The sequence below is a fragment of the Mytilus galloprovincialis genome, chromosome 9 (genome assembly GCF_965363235.1).
Source record: "Mytilus galloprovincialis chromosome 9, xbMytGall1.hap1.1, whole genome shotgun sequence".
Taxonomy (NCBI): Eukaryota; Metazoa; Mollusca; class Bivalvia; order Mytilida; family Mytilidae; genus Mytilus; species Mytilus galloprovincialis.
Genome location: NC_134846.1, coordinates 30,871,780 through 30,887,215, shown reverse-complemented (window position 1 = coordinate 30,887,215; position 15,436 = coordinate 30,871,780). Strand labels below are relative to the sequence as shown.

Sequence of the window (15,436 nt, the reverse complement as noted above, 5' to 3'; positions counted from 1 at the left end):
AAACCAACCATTGCACGAATATTCATTATAAGTTATAGACCAAGTGTTGAGACTTTGTAGCTGATCCAAAATGGACGCTAGCGGGGGATTTTGTTTAACATAGGACCCGATGAACAATACATACAAATGTCTTCTTTTAGAGAAACACTTTAGGGTATGGAACCAAATTTGTCATGCATGTTCCTTATAAGGGTTTGAACAAGAGGTAATTCTTTGAACGGATCATTTGTCCAAGATAGCTTCCAGAGAGAGGTTTACTTTTAACACTCTTTGGGAAATACATACAAATTTTAAAGAACACAAAATTGAATGAAATAAAACATAGCACAATTGTTCCATATGAGGTTCTGATCAAGTGTTGTTGCTTTGTGGGCGGTCAATAATCAAAGATTGCCGCCCTCGGGCACATAGTTTAACACTGAACCCTATGATAGATACATACAAATGTTTTCTTTAAGAGAACCAGTGAAGGGAATGAAACCAAACATGAGGAGAATGTTTCAAATGAGGTGCTGATTACGTTTTAATATTTTGTAGTCAATCAATCATCCAGTCCAATATTGGTGCCAATAGGTAATTTTAGTTGAACAAAGGACCGTTAGTGTAATACATACAAAAGTGTTCTTTTGAAGAACAACTGAATGGAATGAAACCAAATATGGTATGAATGTTCATTATGCGATGCTAACCAAGTGTTGTTACTGTGTTTCAAATGTATCAACCAAGATTAATGCAAACAGGCTTAGTTTAAGAAAGCACTCTGTCGGAAATATGTACAAATGTCTTCTAGCCACCGCTAAATTGATTGAAACCAAACATGGTATGGAAGTTTCTTTTGGGGTGCTGACCAAGTGTTGCTACTTTGTAGCTTGATTTGTAGCTTGATTTGTCATCCAAGATGGCTGCCAGTAGGGGGAGCTAGTTTAATATAGGAACCATTGGTAAATACAAAAACTATTGTTTCATTTAAGAGAACCACTAAATAGAATGAAACCAAGCATGCCATAAATGTTCCTAATGAGGTCCTGACTAAGTGTAGTTATTTTGTAGCCGAATCATCCTCCAAAATTGGTACCAGCAGGGGACTCTGTTTACCAGACGACCATATTACTGGTTAAACACGTTAACAACGAATCAGAGAATCCACTAAATTTAAAACTAATACAGAAAAAGGTGTTGATTAAAAATAACACCATTCCAGGCCCACGTAATTAATATGACAACTAATTAACATGATTCGGGTCGAATCCGATACCGATACTAATAAAACCCGTTAACGGTTAGGTTTGGTCAAATGAAGCATCAACCGTAAGGCGTCGTTTGTGCAATCCTGACAGTCCGAGTTGTGTTATACGACATGAAACACCTTTAGATATACATTATCTGACTTATGGTATATGGTTCAGATAATGTATTTTAAAATGTTTCATCAAATATTATTTTCTGCAAAGATTTTGCATCATATTTTACCTACCAAACTAAAACTGTGATATTCTTTTCCGAAGCATTCAAGTTAAATACACCATACGGCCTTTTTATAACGTGAAATAAAACTTACTATTCTAGATACAAACTTTTGAAATCATAAATTTGTAAGTGATGTATTGTACTGACTTAGTTAATGAAAGGGCAGTGCCAGTTTTTTCTCCCTTTTTCATAACATTTAACAAATAAAAGTACATAAATTCTTCAACAAATTAACGAATTGAACTATTCTGAATATAATTTCTTTCGTATGAAAAGATTAAACTGGGACACATTATTATATGTATGCTCCCCCATTCCATTATAAAGTATGTAGCTGTTATTCTATAGAAAACAAGAATATTAAGTCATTTGATAGATTAAATGATATACATAGATGTAAATCATTAAATCTTCAAACGAAGAGAGCATGAAACTATGAAACATTTACATGTAATACGAAAATCAATTATGCATAAATAGTCAAAAAATATTTCCGAATACAGAAAGGATCAATTAGATTTTCAAAATCCTACACACGAATTTGTTAACTTTGTCAACTTTTAAACATGTTACGAAAATGTTTGCAATATAAAATTCATCTAACATCATGTGTCTTTGTCGTAGTGATAAATTAACACATTATTTGCATCGAAATTTAAAAAGGGCGTCAACAAAACGTTTTGAAATTTCAGTCCAAAAACACTGGAGAAAGGAATGATTATTCTGTCTTAATCTATCAAAATTTAAACATTTAGAAGTAAACCCCCCCCCCCCCCCCCCCCCATTTAAACAAAAAACAATTGATAACTATTGTTTAATTAAATTATAGTTTGCATTTTAAATATCGAAGAAACAAATTACCATATACAGATCATTGTTTAATGCCTTTTGGCATATTTCATTTAAAACTAGGTATCGTCGGGGTTGATAAAATTACTTTGAAAAAAATCCATGTAGGTATGTAAGGTATTAGATATCTACACGGGTCATTTTCACATCTGAAATTCGGCATTATACAAGGAAGGTACAACTAAATTCGTTTATTGACTCACACAATAAATTTACAAGTGTAGTTTCCGGTTGTAGCAAGAAAACATGGACGGATTCAAACAGAAAAGTTTCAAAAGCAGAGAAAACTGTGCAACTTATTATGCAATCGATCTTATCAAATGATAGCAAATAGTGAATATCCAGACCAAAAATAAATTATAGGTACATTTGTACTATAATTCTACAGAATATTACCACAGTGGATACTTTTGTATGGATTAAAAATAAACGTAGATGAACAACTGTCAAAAAAGGTGCAATTATGGTATCCTCAGGTTAATAGTTTTATTTGTATTATTTTATCTCAACATTACTATTTTTACAGACGGTAGAACAAGTTTGCTGTATTAACATTTTATTCATAAGAGTCATAACTATAACTCTATAGGTTAATCGGGAATTGTATGATTTATAAAGGAATCTACATTTATTTTTTATGTTAACAGCAAAAAATTTACGTTGACCCTATTAATGACATTAAAAGCCTTTTTTTATCTATCATATGCTATTTCTTAATTCTATCATTTCGTCTACCTTATATGCATATACTTGTATTATTCAGAAAAATCCTGTTATTTTCCACGTCTAGTAGCTATAGCTTGACAACATTTAGACCTATAATTTGTATTTAACTTTTGAATATTACAATACATACTACATTTGAACCACGTTGGGTGAAAAAAATTTGAACAAAGTCTATCATTTTTATTTATACTCCCATACTACCTGAAATGTTATTAACATTTAGGCTACACCCAATATATATTTTATATTTTCAAGTTGGAATATGGCGTTGTTTAGTTTACTTAATTAACTGTGAACCATAATCACAAGTCTACAGGGTTTAAAGAAAAAGCTTCAATAAAATTATTGTGTACATGTAATGCAATGATGCGTATATGTTAATTTATTGTCAGAAAGAAAAGAATTTACCGGGCATTTACACCTATCGAATAACAACTTAAAACATAGTTTTTAACATAAACAATGTTAGATAAAACAACAATACCTTTATCCGGTATGAATAGAAATTAAAGCGTTTTGGGCATGTTATTTTAAGCATGAAACGGAAACAAATTTGCAATTCATTTTAACATGATTAAGTTCGTTAGTCAGTAATGACCGTTATGAACTTTTTCATACTATTCGATATAACATTTGATTCCATATAATGTTTTGAAGGGATAACCAGGACATCCCCTTTGTGAATCACTGCTTGATTTGATAGCTTTATTCTAAGAAGAAACCTTTTTTTTCAGGAAAGTCCACGTAGAAAAAAAAAATCTGGAATATTGTATATCTAATAGGAGGATCTATATTCATATATATGTATCTATACTAGTTAAGAGGCAACGACAGTTTACCGAAATTAACATTTAATTACTAAGTAAAGAGAGAATCGACGTACAATGTATATACCACTAATTAGTTATCTTTAACGATTTCTTTCATATTTATTTGGATATAATCGCACTCATACCTTTTACAAAGCATTTAGATTATTTGTTTCCGTTGAGCATGATGAATGAAAAACAAATATATAAATAAAAGATATTTCCAAAAAGCTAATATTTTAGCAATTTGTTTTGATATAATGTTGCAAGGTTAATGAATAATATGTATGCCTTGTTGTTACAGTGACTTTATTTATAAAGATTTTTCAACTGTTACTCCAGGCCATTATACTAACTGTCTGTGTGCAAGCAGGTAAATAGATCAATAAAACGATATAGTGCATTATACGTTTTTTTTAATGAATGTATCCCTTATCATCAAAATAATACTAACGAACTTATCAGGTTAATTAAAGATATTTACCGCATTTACAAAATTAGTTTTCAACAATCATGATACATCAGTTTTCATAAATAGTTATCAAAGTTACCAGCCAGAATTATAATTTAGTACGCAAGACGCGCGTTTCGTCTACATAAGACTCATCAGTGACGCTCATATCAAAATAGTCATAAAGCCAAACAAATACAAAGTTGAAAAGCATTGAGAATCCAAAATTCCAAAAAATTGTGCCAAATACGGCTAAGGTAATCTATGGCTGGGATAAGAAGATCCTTAGTTTTTTCGAAAAATTCAAAGTTTTGTAAACAGGAAATTTATAAAAATGACCACATAACTGATATTCATGTCAACACCGAAGTGCTGACTACTGGGCTAGTGATACCCTCGGGGACGAAACGTCCACCAGCAGAGGCATCGACCTAGTGGTGTAAATAGTTATCAAAGTTACCAGGATTATAATTTAGTACGCCAGACGCGCGTTTAGTCTACATAAGACTCATCAGTAAGGCTCATATCAAAACAGTTATAAAGCCAAACAAATACAAAAGTGAAGAGCATTGAGAATCCAAAATTTCAAAAAATTGTGCCAAATACGGCTAAGGTAATCTATGCCTGGAATAAGAAAATCCTTAGTTTTTTCGAAAAATTCAAAGTTTTGTAAACAGGAAATTTATAAAAATGACCACATAACTGATATTCATGTCAACACCTAAGTGCTGACTACTGGGCTGGCGATACACTCGGAGACGAAACGTCCACCAGCATGTTTTTATCTGTCATATATAATTTTATATTTTATTGACTTTTGATTTCCAAACTTTCTGCATGTCGCTTTAAATTCTGAAAATTGAAAGTCATATGTATAACGATACAAATTAGCATAACAATCCGGAAGTGAATTGTTTGAACGAACACATAAACCATCTATGTCGCTTTTTTATACCTAAGAAATTCAACAGTTGTATTTTCCAACATTAAGAAAAACACAAACACAACCCTCTTTCTTTTTATAAAGTTCAAATAATCTTCAAAACGTCAACAACAACAAAAACCACGACAATGAAATGAACAGTTTAAGATTCCCATAATTTTTTTTTTCTTTGTAAAACGAATTCAGACAGCATCTCCCGTACAAAATGACATAAAGTAAAATAACAAAAATACCGAAACCTAAGGAAAGTTCTGAACTGAAAGTTTTTATCAAATGTTAAAATCAAAATCTTAAACACATCAAATGTCATATTCGTTACTTTTTACAGGCACTTTTTATAAAGAAAATGGTGGATTTAACCTGATTTCAAATATAGCTATACCTCTCGCTTTCATGATAGTCGCATTAAATTCCATTAAATTGACAACAATATGTCAACAAAACATAAAGATATAATAGGTGAAAATGTCAAAAATAGTGGTACAGCAGTCAACATTGTGTTAAAATCGAAATCTAAACTACAAAACCAGCAACTATGTAACCAAAGACAAACAAAATCATATATAGTCAAAGCACATAAGCAAAAACGAAAGACAATAATACCAATATGTACTACAGCCCAACAACAATATGATGGGATGTACCAGTCCGGAGTCACGTCAAATGGATACTTCCAAAAATATGATACACAGAAATAGTTGACTAAGACATATAAACGAATACGATAACACGTTATTTAGGTAATAAACACCGCCCCTATTGTTAATCTCCTTTTTATTTGTGAGACGTTGATGTTGCTTTAACACCATCTTACGTTTTTTTTATATTTCAACTCGTTCGATATGCCCTTGTCTTAAGTGTCGTTTTGAATTTCAAAGAGTGTGATATATGTATGACTGGCAGATTACACAGTCAGGTTTTCGTAACCGCACAATACGGAAAACCATTATTAAATCCTCCAATAGATACAAATATTTGGTTTGCAAGTTCGTCTGTACCTGTAAAACCTTATTTAAGATAAAAGCACATCATTAATGTTATTGTGATGTTGTTAACATAGCCCGGAAACTTATAAAGATCTGGGTGAACTCATCAACCCAGGCATTTCAATTAAATTATTCTTAAAGGTTACCAATTCAACATTAGGGGAGTTTAGGGCTAAAAACAAGAACACATGTTAAACCCCACCCAACTCTGTGTATTCCTGTCGTTTGTTCATGACTGGGATTTTTTCAAATTATTTTGTTTTAAATTAAGCCATTAGCTTCTAGATCTAAACTGCAACGTTTGCTATTCTTCTTGTCAGGCCCTTTAATAAACAATATGATATGGATTTTTCTTATTGTAGAAGGCCGTAGGGTTGACCTAATTGCTGACATCCACTTTATTTGGATTGTAGTTTCGTTGGCAATCATACCACATGTCTTTCATTCTCTATGCTATTCCTTATAATATTCAAGAATAAGTAAACGACTGCGTAAAGCGTCCTTCATACCTAAAGCTCTCCGGCAACATTGAAATACATGCATATTACTGATTCGCCATTTCTAAGGATGTCAAACATCAACTTTTAAACAAAAAGTGTATGTATAGTACCATCTTTCAATAATGATATAACTTTATCCTTTTTATTATGTTGTAGCTTCATTTATTAATGTACAATTTACCGGAGAGATGGACAACGACAATATATCTCGATTTAGATGTATATCATCAATGCCACCAATAGGTTGCAGCATTGAAGTTCTTATAAATAATTCCACAGAAGACTTTATGAGGTTTTCAAATAACTCATGTAATCACCGAAATGGGTCATGTGATTCTGATATTTGCACATGTTCAGCAACTTGTTTAGAATTTATATGGTCAAGTAAAAGAAAAATGATGAAGAATCAGGTGATCAGTTGCGAAATGCGGTTTATAGTACTAGCAACGGGAAGCTACAAGGAGCTAATAGCAAGTGTTCAATATGATGGAAAAGGTATTTGACTCATATAAACATCAATAGAATATAAAGAGTAAATACAAAAACAGCAATATGTAATAGTACAATCAGACAAAATGACTAATCGAAAAAGTGTTAATCAATTGTAGAACAGAACTACCTTCAACAATGTATAAAACAAAGCATACTGCACAGTAACAGGATTAAGCTATAAAAGAATCACAGAATGTTTATCACTAAAAGATGTATAAATCGAAATCTATCCTGGCAGACAATAACCACCGGTAACCAAATTTAAATTTAGATGTATAGCTTGGTATATCACACGAAGAACTGACGAGTTTAAAAATTGTTTCTGAGATAATCATTTGCTTTTATACATTTAGAACAGCACAACATCGGTAAAAATAATTTAACGTAAACGAAAAGACTCGTTTTATCAGATAGATATTAAACATAAAATATATCATATACTCCACAAAGTATGTAAATGTATCTAAACGTACTCACAGCTACCGTTGACGTCAAGTTTAAAGCAAAGTATCAACTAATGAATTAACAATGTTCTTCAATACTACAATATTAACTAAAAAAGACTTCAACGGATATAATGAAAAATCGTCATACACAATTTAAAAATGCGTGATCTTCTCAAACGCCATTTAATATGTTATTCAAAAAAAGTTTTTAATAACAAGATACCAATATATAAAATTATTTCTTCTAAAATGTATAAATTTTCTTTAGAATTCTTTCAAACCAACAGCAGTACTTCCATTTATTTAAATAAAATGGATAACAAAACAAATACAGTAGACATAAGCAAAGCCTTGAGTGGAGAGTTAACAGGTTGGTATATTGAGTTTTAGTTCTTTAGTTACACAATGTACACATTGTTTAAGCTTTGTATTTCCTTATTTTTATTTATCATTTTTATTGTTTTCAATGGTTATTTTTTGGTCAAACTGTTGTCGAACCATGCATGACAATAGTGTGAATCTCTTTTCTACAATGCAAAAATGTTAAAGTCTAACCAATTTCAAACGGTCATACTATATGAGAGCAATGACTAAGGCATAAAACCATAATTTGAAAATCACCTCTCTGTGAGACTTGTCATGTCATCTGCAAATGTTAAAGAATAAAACACTTGATATTGTCCTCTCACAATAAATAAATGATGCCGAATAGAGAAAAAATCCTATTTTAATTCAAAATGTGTCTTGGTATTTATCTAGTATGCTTAATTATGTACAGCAATGATGGCGTCTGATAAACTTGTTAACTTAACACAATCAGATTTACCTCTCTCAGTGTGACGGATGGGTTAACTTAAAGTTTGGACAGGCAGTAAACAACGTCTATTTCGTTTGATTGTGTAATCTCAACTCAATATAGTAACATGATACATATCAATAGAACAATGTTAACAAAAGATAGTACTAGTATTCAGCTGTTTATACATGTTGATAGTTTTATCAATATTTGATTGGTTGAGACTATCCCACGTGTCATTGAACAAATCTTCATATTCCCCTCTGAGTATCATATTCCCCTCTGGTATGTCTGGACAACAACGTGCGACGTTACGCGCAGATAATGTACATAACGTTTTCAACTTCTTAAAAGACTAAATTTAAATAATTAAGTTTTAATCCGTCCTGTTTATCCATGTGTTTATCGTGTTTAAAACAAGTGTGTTAGAAAAAATGTATGCACACTTATTTTTTATGTTCAGGTAGTAAACAAAGCATACTCAGTGGAATAAAAACGTCCATTTCCCTAGACTTCGGTAGATATGAAGATTTGCTCACCCTCGAAAAATCATATTTCCCTCGGGCAAGCCCTTGTGAAATATGAATATTCTTGGGTGAAAAAATCTTCATATCTTCTCAGGGACGGGAAATAAATGTATATAGTGACGTTACAATAGATAAATTAAAAGGCGCTAAAAGTATTGTTAACGTTTGACGCGTTAGTTAAACTGTCTTTAAATCATCGACATATTCGGAGTCACCAGATGCAATGTCCATTAGCTGTGATATATAGTTGCATGCGGTCATAACTAAAATGGATTAATCTCACAAATAAGAAAAATATTAAATTATTGAATTACGTATAAAACTCATTAAATTTGACAGTCGTTTCACAAATAAGAAAAATTAACAAATCTGCTCATACACGTTAGTTTCTTCATTCACATCGTCTCAGATAACAGTCCATGCTGTTGACTTCTAATGTCTATTAACGTTTTCTGTCTCTTGTTTAACCAATATCATGTTTAAACGGCATCGGAAGGAAGTTTTCTTTCCACATGTTCCATGGCGTCTGAGCTGTGTTCTTTCCTTTTTCGAGTATGACACTTTACTCCGTATTTCCTGACAACTTCTGACTGACTCTTTATGTGATCGCTTCCTTTAACTCAAAAGAATTTAAGCACAACATATTTTCAAAATTGCAAACAACTGCTCTGTGATCAGTTACAGTCTTCATCATGGCAGATTGTTTTGTACTACTTCTGCCGTTCTTAGTCTCAACGGATCCCGACATGAGATAACCGATTCCCGATTTTACTGCGGTCGGTTCATCTCCTCTGATTGTTTCGTTTCCAATTATTGACCAGTAATAATCTGCGCCAATCAACAATGATTTGCTGAATTTGTCCTTTGCGATTATTGAATGTGCTAGTCCTAATCCATGCAAGGATTGAAGTGCTTTGATTTCCTTCCGTAATGTCATATGAATAGGGGCGGCAATTTTTTGTACATTGATCACTTCAATTTCTATTTTGTTATCATCAACTGTTTCGATTGTTATGTTTGCTTTCTCAAGATGACGAATCCATCGTATCTACTAAAAAAGTCTTAACAGTTTTGACTATTCAAGACAGCATTAGACTTGTAATGAAGGTACTACTGCAAAATCTGTTACGTCAGTTTGTTACTGTATGACCACAGCTAAGAATACATACAGAATAAAACACCAGTAAGTCGACCATTAAACTAGAACATATATAAGCATTCTGTGTATATAGTTACTTTTCTTCTATTTTAAAATGCCATTCATCTGTTTCGGTTACGTGATTCACTATAGTGGTGCTCTAAACAAACTTTTTGTAATTTGCCATTACGATAACGAAACTTTGGATGACGACTTGATGAGGAGTAGATAAAACAGCGACAAAACAAAAGTAAAAGTAATACATGAATGCAAAAATAACTATTCTGATGTTATTCTTATTTTCAGCCTTAGAAATAACTGGTGTAGTGATGGCGTTTCTAGCCTTAGCGCATATAATCACATGTGGTATTTGGTGCACTAAGAGAAGTCGAAAGTGTTATTGTAAGTGCAGATGGAAGAAAGATATAAATTCAGGTGGGTAAATGGTGTTTTGTTTTCGTTGTTTAAATTTAATATTAAATATAAAGGTTTTCCATCTGATATTTATAACAATGGAATAGATAGTTATTATATTATATGATACTTTTATTATAAAGAAAGTTGTTATATAATGAAATACCATCAACGATCTGCCATCATAACTGAGTTCCTCACACAGCAAAAATTAAAAATTGTTAATTAAACTTAGTGCAGAAAGACAACTATTGTGGTGTTTTTTCAACTAGTAAGAACAGCTCTTCAAAGACGGAAATATATGTCATGAAATAATTTTCAGTCGTTCGTTAGCTTTTTAGATCTATCCACTGCGTTAGAATTAGTACTGTTCGGATAATCCGTTTCATGTTATGTTAATATTGTTAGTTAGATAGTATTAACCTGTACACGTCAACATGAAACTAAATTTTATAAAAAAATACTGAATATTGCCCAAAAAAACTCTTGTACGCCAGACAGGCTTTTCGTCTTCAAAATATCCATCAGCGACGCTCGAAACAGAAAAGTAATGCCAAATAAAGCACCGCGTTGAAAAACATTGATGACCCGACATTCTGAAAGATTTTGCCAAATAAACCCAAATTGTGTCAAAATTGACTGCAGGCGAAATGTTTGAACAGTATTGAGTTTACCACATCGCATAAGCGAATTCACCGATTTCCTAAACATAACTAAACAGGGTTCTTTTTAGACGTAACAGATGATATTGAAATGACTGTTTCAGATAGAAATAGAAGTTTTTTCAATATAAATTCTATGAACTCCAAATGGAAGTGAAAGTTTGTCAAGTATTTCAAATTATTTAAGCTTTTAAATAAGTGAAGAATGCTCCTTTTTATACAAACATATATAGCATAATTTTATCTTAACTTTTTTATTCAGAGCTCAATGTCTAAGTTGTTGAGAATAATATATGAGATGTTTGAACACTATGAAACAATCAAACTTATATAATCCATGGATTACTTTTTTTTTCTTTTTTATTTGAAAACAGTCGGATCGAAATGTAAATCTAAAACTGGAGCCAAATTTACCAAAACAGTTTGAACATAAGTCATCATATATCGTTTGAGAACTCTTTCCACAAATGTGTTTACACGTCGCTCAATCAGATATTTAATCATTGCTATCGACATCATCAAGAATAGTTAAAAATATAAGTTAACTTGACCATGATAATAATATCCAATGCATCGTTTTGATCAAATCCGTCAAGTTGACATACAGAATTTAGAATGTCAACAACAACTAATTGTGAGGCGTATTTACTTGACGATTTCGGGATTTGGTTATTTAGTCAGATCTTCACAGGGAATTGTGATAATTTATGAAACCGGTACGGAAAAATAAATAAACAATATGTCAAAATGTTCAGGCTTTAATTAAATGTGTATTTAGGTAGATTGATGCAAGCATACGATCTTTATGCGTCTTATACTATGAGAAGCACATAATCTTAAACTATTATATAATATAATTGTATAAAAACGTTAATTATGTGCTGTGAAAGTCAAGTACCTGGAGCACTTTCTGAGTAAGTTTTAATAAATTTCCGATAAATACTCTTTACTGTGGGTTAGCATGCATTAGTCGTCACTATCATATAGATTAACATCTTTTGGTTATAGTAATAATTTAGAATCTTCATTGAAGGTGGATCACGAATGTGCAGTTAATTAATTATATTGATGTGTCATTTGTATGCAAGAGTGACATTCCTGTGTACTATGTTCCGACTCGAAAAAGACAATCCAAGCTATTGTCTCCCTTGAACATGTTCATATTCTTTTATTTTAGTATAGTTGTTTGATTTAATTTTATATAACTACAAAATTCATAAATTCAATAGATTTCAGTTTTTGTTGGTGTATTAAAGACATTGAAGTAAACATATAATTTTATTAATTTGAAACGTTTTAAATTAGCACATACCAATATAAAGAACTGTTCATCATTTTAATGCCCCACCTATGATAGCAGAGGGGCATTATGTTTTCTAATATGTGCGTCCGTTCGTCCGTCTGTCCCGCTTAAGGTTAAAGTTTTTGGTTAAGGAAGTTTTTGATGAAACTGAAGTCCAATCACCCTCAAACTTAGTACACATGTTCCTTATGATATGATCTTTCTGATTTTAAATTCAAATAAGACTTTTGATCCCATATTCATGGTCAATTGAACATATAAAATGAAAGTGCGAGTTTCAGGTTAAAGTTTTTGGTCAAGACAAATTAGATTTTTTACCCAATTTCACGGTCCATTGAACATGGGAAATGATAATGCGAGTGGGGTATCCGTGTACTTTGGACACATTCTTGTTAAAATTAACCAGAGTTATCTTACATTAATCACAGAGAGGGGCTAGCAACCAATTTTTAATTAAAGCTTAATTAACCTTAAAACAATTTTCCACTGTAAATAAATGTTAATTCAAACAAATATACTAATTTTATTAGATATTATGATTTTTTATGACAATAGATAAACATTATTAGATATTATGAATTTTTATGACAACAGATAAACATGCTAAATTGTGTTCACCAAGAGCTAGTTTAAACTTCAAATTTCGAAAAAGTACTGACATAATTTTTCTAATTAATTTTCTAATAATATTCAGACATGTGTTTTCCTTTTGTCTTTAAGGGGACGTAGACATGCGCAGCAAATCAATTACGAGATCTGGTAGGTCATTAATATTTCCATTTTTATTTCACATAAAAAGCACGAAATTTTAACAAATGAGAGTACTAACAAGGTCATATACATATATTATACATGATGATTGTAGTACTTTTTTTTAAAGACTTGAAATACATTTATTGAAAATCACCTGAATATAATTTACCTTGTATAACCGAAAGGGGCCCTGTGTTTACAATTATCCACCGTCAAGGGATAAACGGTGGACTCTATTATATAAAGAAAACTATTTTGAATAATTTTTTTTGCTCAGAAGTTATACATTCATATTCATTACACAGACAGAGTTAGCGTACAAAGGGTTTATATTTTTTTTACATTAGATAAAATACATCAAAAGACACACTACAATCTACATCAATGATTACCTTTAACTATAATTGACATTTAAAAATTGTACTTTTTAACACCAGGATCACATTGTTTTGTGTCGGTCAGAGATTTTATAGGTCACATCCTCGACATATTGTAAATTCGAGTGTATTATATATTTCTGTCGTTGGATGTACAATGTTCTTTAACGGAAAAGAAAGTAAGTACAAATTGATAAGTCACTTATTATAAATGTATAAGATTTACTATGAGTTTAATTTCAGCTATAACATGTTCTTTATTCAAAGATACATGTAATGAAATATCCATAGATTCAATTAAACTACCCAGTTCCCGTTTTTCCATATAATATCAATGGACTGGAATTAAAACTTTTAGACTGATATTTGATTATAAATCTCATTTCTAAATATTCTTGTATTTATAATCGTATGGTTATGATATTATACTTTTTGTTGTATTTGTACATTCCTAGTATGACAAGTTCTTTTCTCATTGGAATATACTCTGTTTTATTCAGTACAATATAACTTTTAAACGCATCAAACATATGTTCCCAAACAACCATTATAATGTTACAGCTGTAAAAAAGATGTGTGAGGGTTTTGTTTTCTGTTTTACAAAAATGGCATTTACCATTATTTGATTTGCCTACTAGTTTTTGCTCCGTATAGATAATGTTATGAACTCTTTTCCAGCTAATTTGATTTGCTTCCCTAGAGAACATATTTTCTTTCAAGGTAATTCCGAATTATACTGAATATTCCATTTTATTTGACAGTTTGGAACTATATCTAAATTTAACGAATATTGAATTCATTTCAAAGATATTTCACTTGGAATTACTACTTTGTTCTGTTTATTGTAAAATTCAAAAGTATTTTTAATATAGTAACCCTTTATATGTGGTTCAGGAGGAACGTGGACGTTTTTTTAGTCTGTCCTTGAACGCTTTTGAAAGAGCTAATTTCATTCTAGTCCGTTCCGAAATCCAGTTTCTTTCATCTTGAAGGATATTGTATATAAAGTTGTTGCTTTTGATATTTTTCGTTTTTTCATCCCAAATATCTTTTATGTAATGAATTCCACTTTTTCCGAAGTTAGCGAAAAAAATGTTTTTTTGTTGTATTGACTGTTTATGTTTCCAAATAATTGTTGGTTTAGGATATCGTTTTTATTTGTTGGACTTGGTATACTTAAAAATTTAGACCACGTTTTAATTAAATTAAGGGGGTAGACCTGGTATATTGGAGACAACTCTTACACATGTATTGAAAGTCATTAGTGCGTTTTAACATAGCAGCAAATTAAACAGTGATCAAGCATTTATGTTGTTTACATTTGGCTGTGAGAATAACGCAGACAGATCCATGACACCACCAAACATTAAACTAAAGAACATTTTTTTAATGATGTGGCTAAACAGGTAGAAAATTTCCATTCATACATGAAATGCTTACAAAAAACACCAATGAACTTAGTCTGGTGAGTTCTGGAGCAACTTTACTGACTAAAGGACCCTGTGGCAACATTATAGCAAAAAAAACTTGGAAGTTTTGGGAAATTCGATTTGAACATATGAATTAAATAATGAAGTTATATAGTTTTATTGCTAAGTCATTGATACAGAGTTTGTACTTACTGTTTATGTTGTTTTTTCCTGAATAAAAGGCTATATTTTAGAAGATATGATCTGAACATCAATCCTAGTACAAGCTTATGCTAATAGATAATCAACATTAACACAAAGATAGTACTTAGATAGTGACATACTGTCAAAAACAATGAATTCTGATAGCGTCTAGTATTGATGACAG

At 31.2% G+C, this 15,436-nt stretch overlaps 1 protein-coding gene across 2 annotated transcripts; it reads left to right on the top strand.

Annotated features, from left to right (window-relative positions):
* The first annotated feature begins 2,472 nt into the window (after positions 1 to 2,472).
* Positions 2,473 to 14,960, top strand: LOC143044794 (uncharacterized). Of its 2 annotated transcripts, XR_012968779.1 has the most exons (7): positions 2,473 to 2,792; positions 4,156 to 4,224; positions 6,888 to 7,226; positions 7,938 to 8,039; positions 10,023 to 10,175; positions 10,437 to 10,565; positions 13,230 to 14,960. XR_012968779.1 is itself a non-coding variant. In XM_076216957.1 (6 exons), exons 1-6 carry the CDS (start codon positions 2,780 to 2,782, stop codon positions 13,319 to 13,321), a joined length of 744 nt encoding a protein of 247 aa, XP_076073072.1. In that variant the 5' UTR covers positions 2,473 to 2,779; the 3' UTR covers positions 13,322 to 14,954. The 2 variants fall into 2 exon arrangements, 1 of the variants encoding a protein (XP_076073072.1); XM_076216957.1 differs by lacking the exon at positions 10,023 to 10,175 and having other exon boundaries at positions 13,230 to 14,954.
* Positions 14,961 to 15,436: the final 476 nt, after the last annotated feature.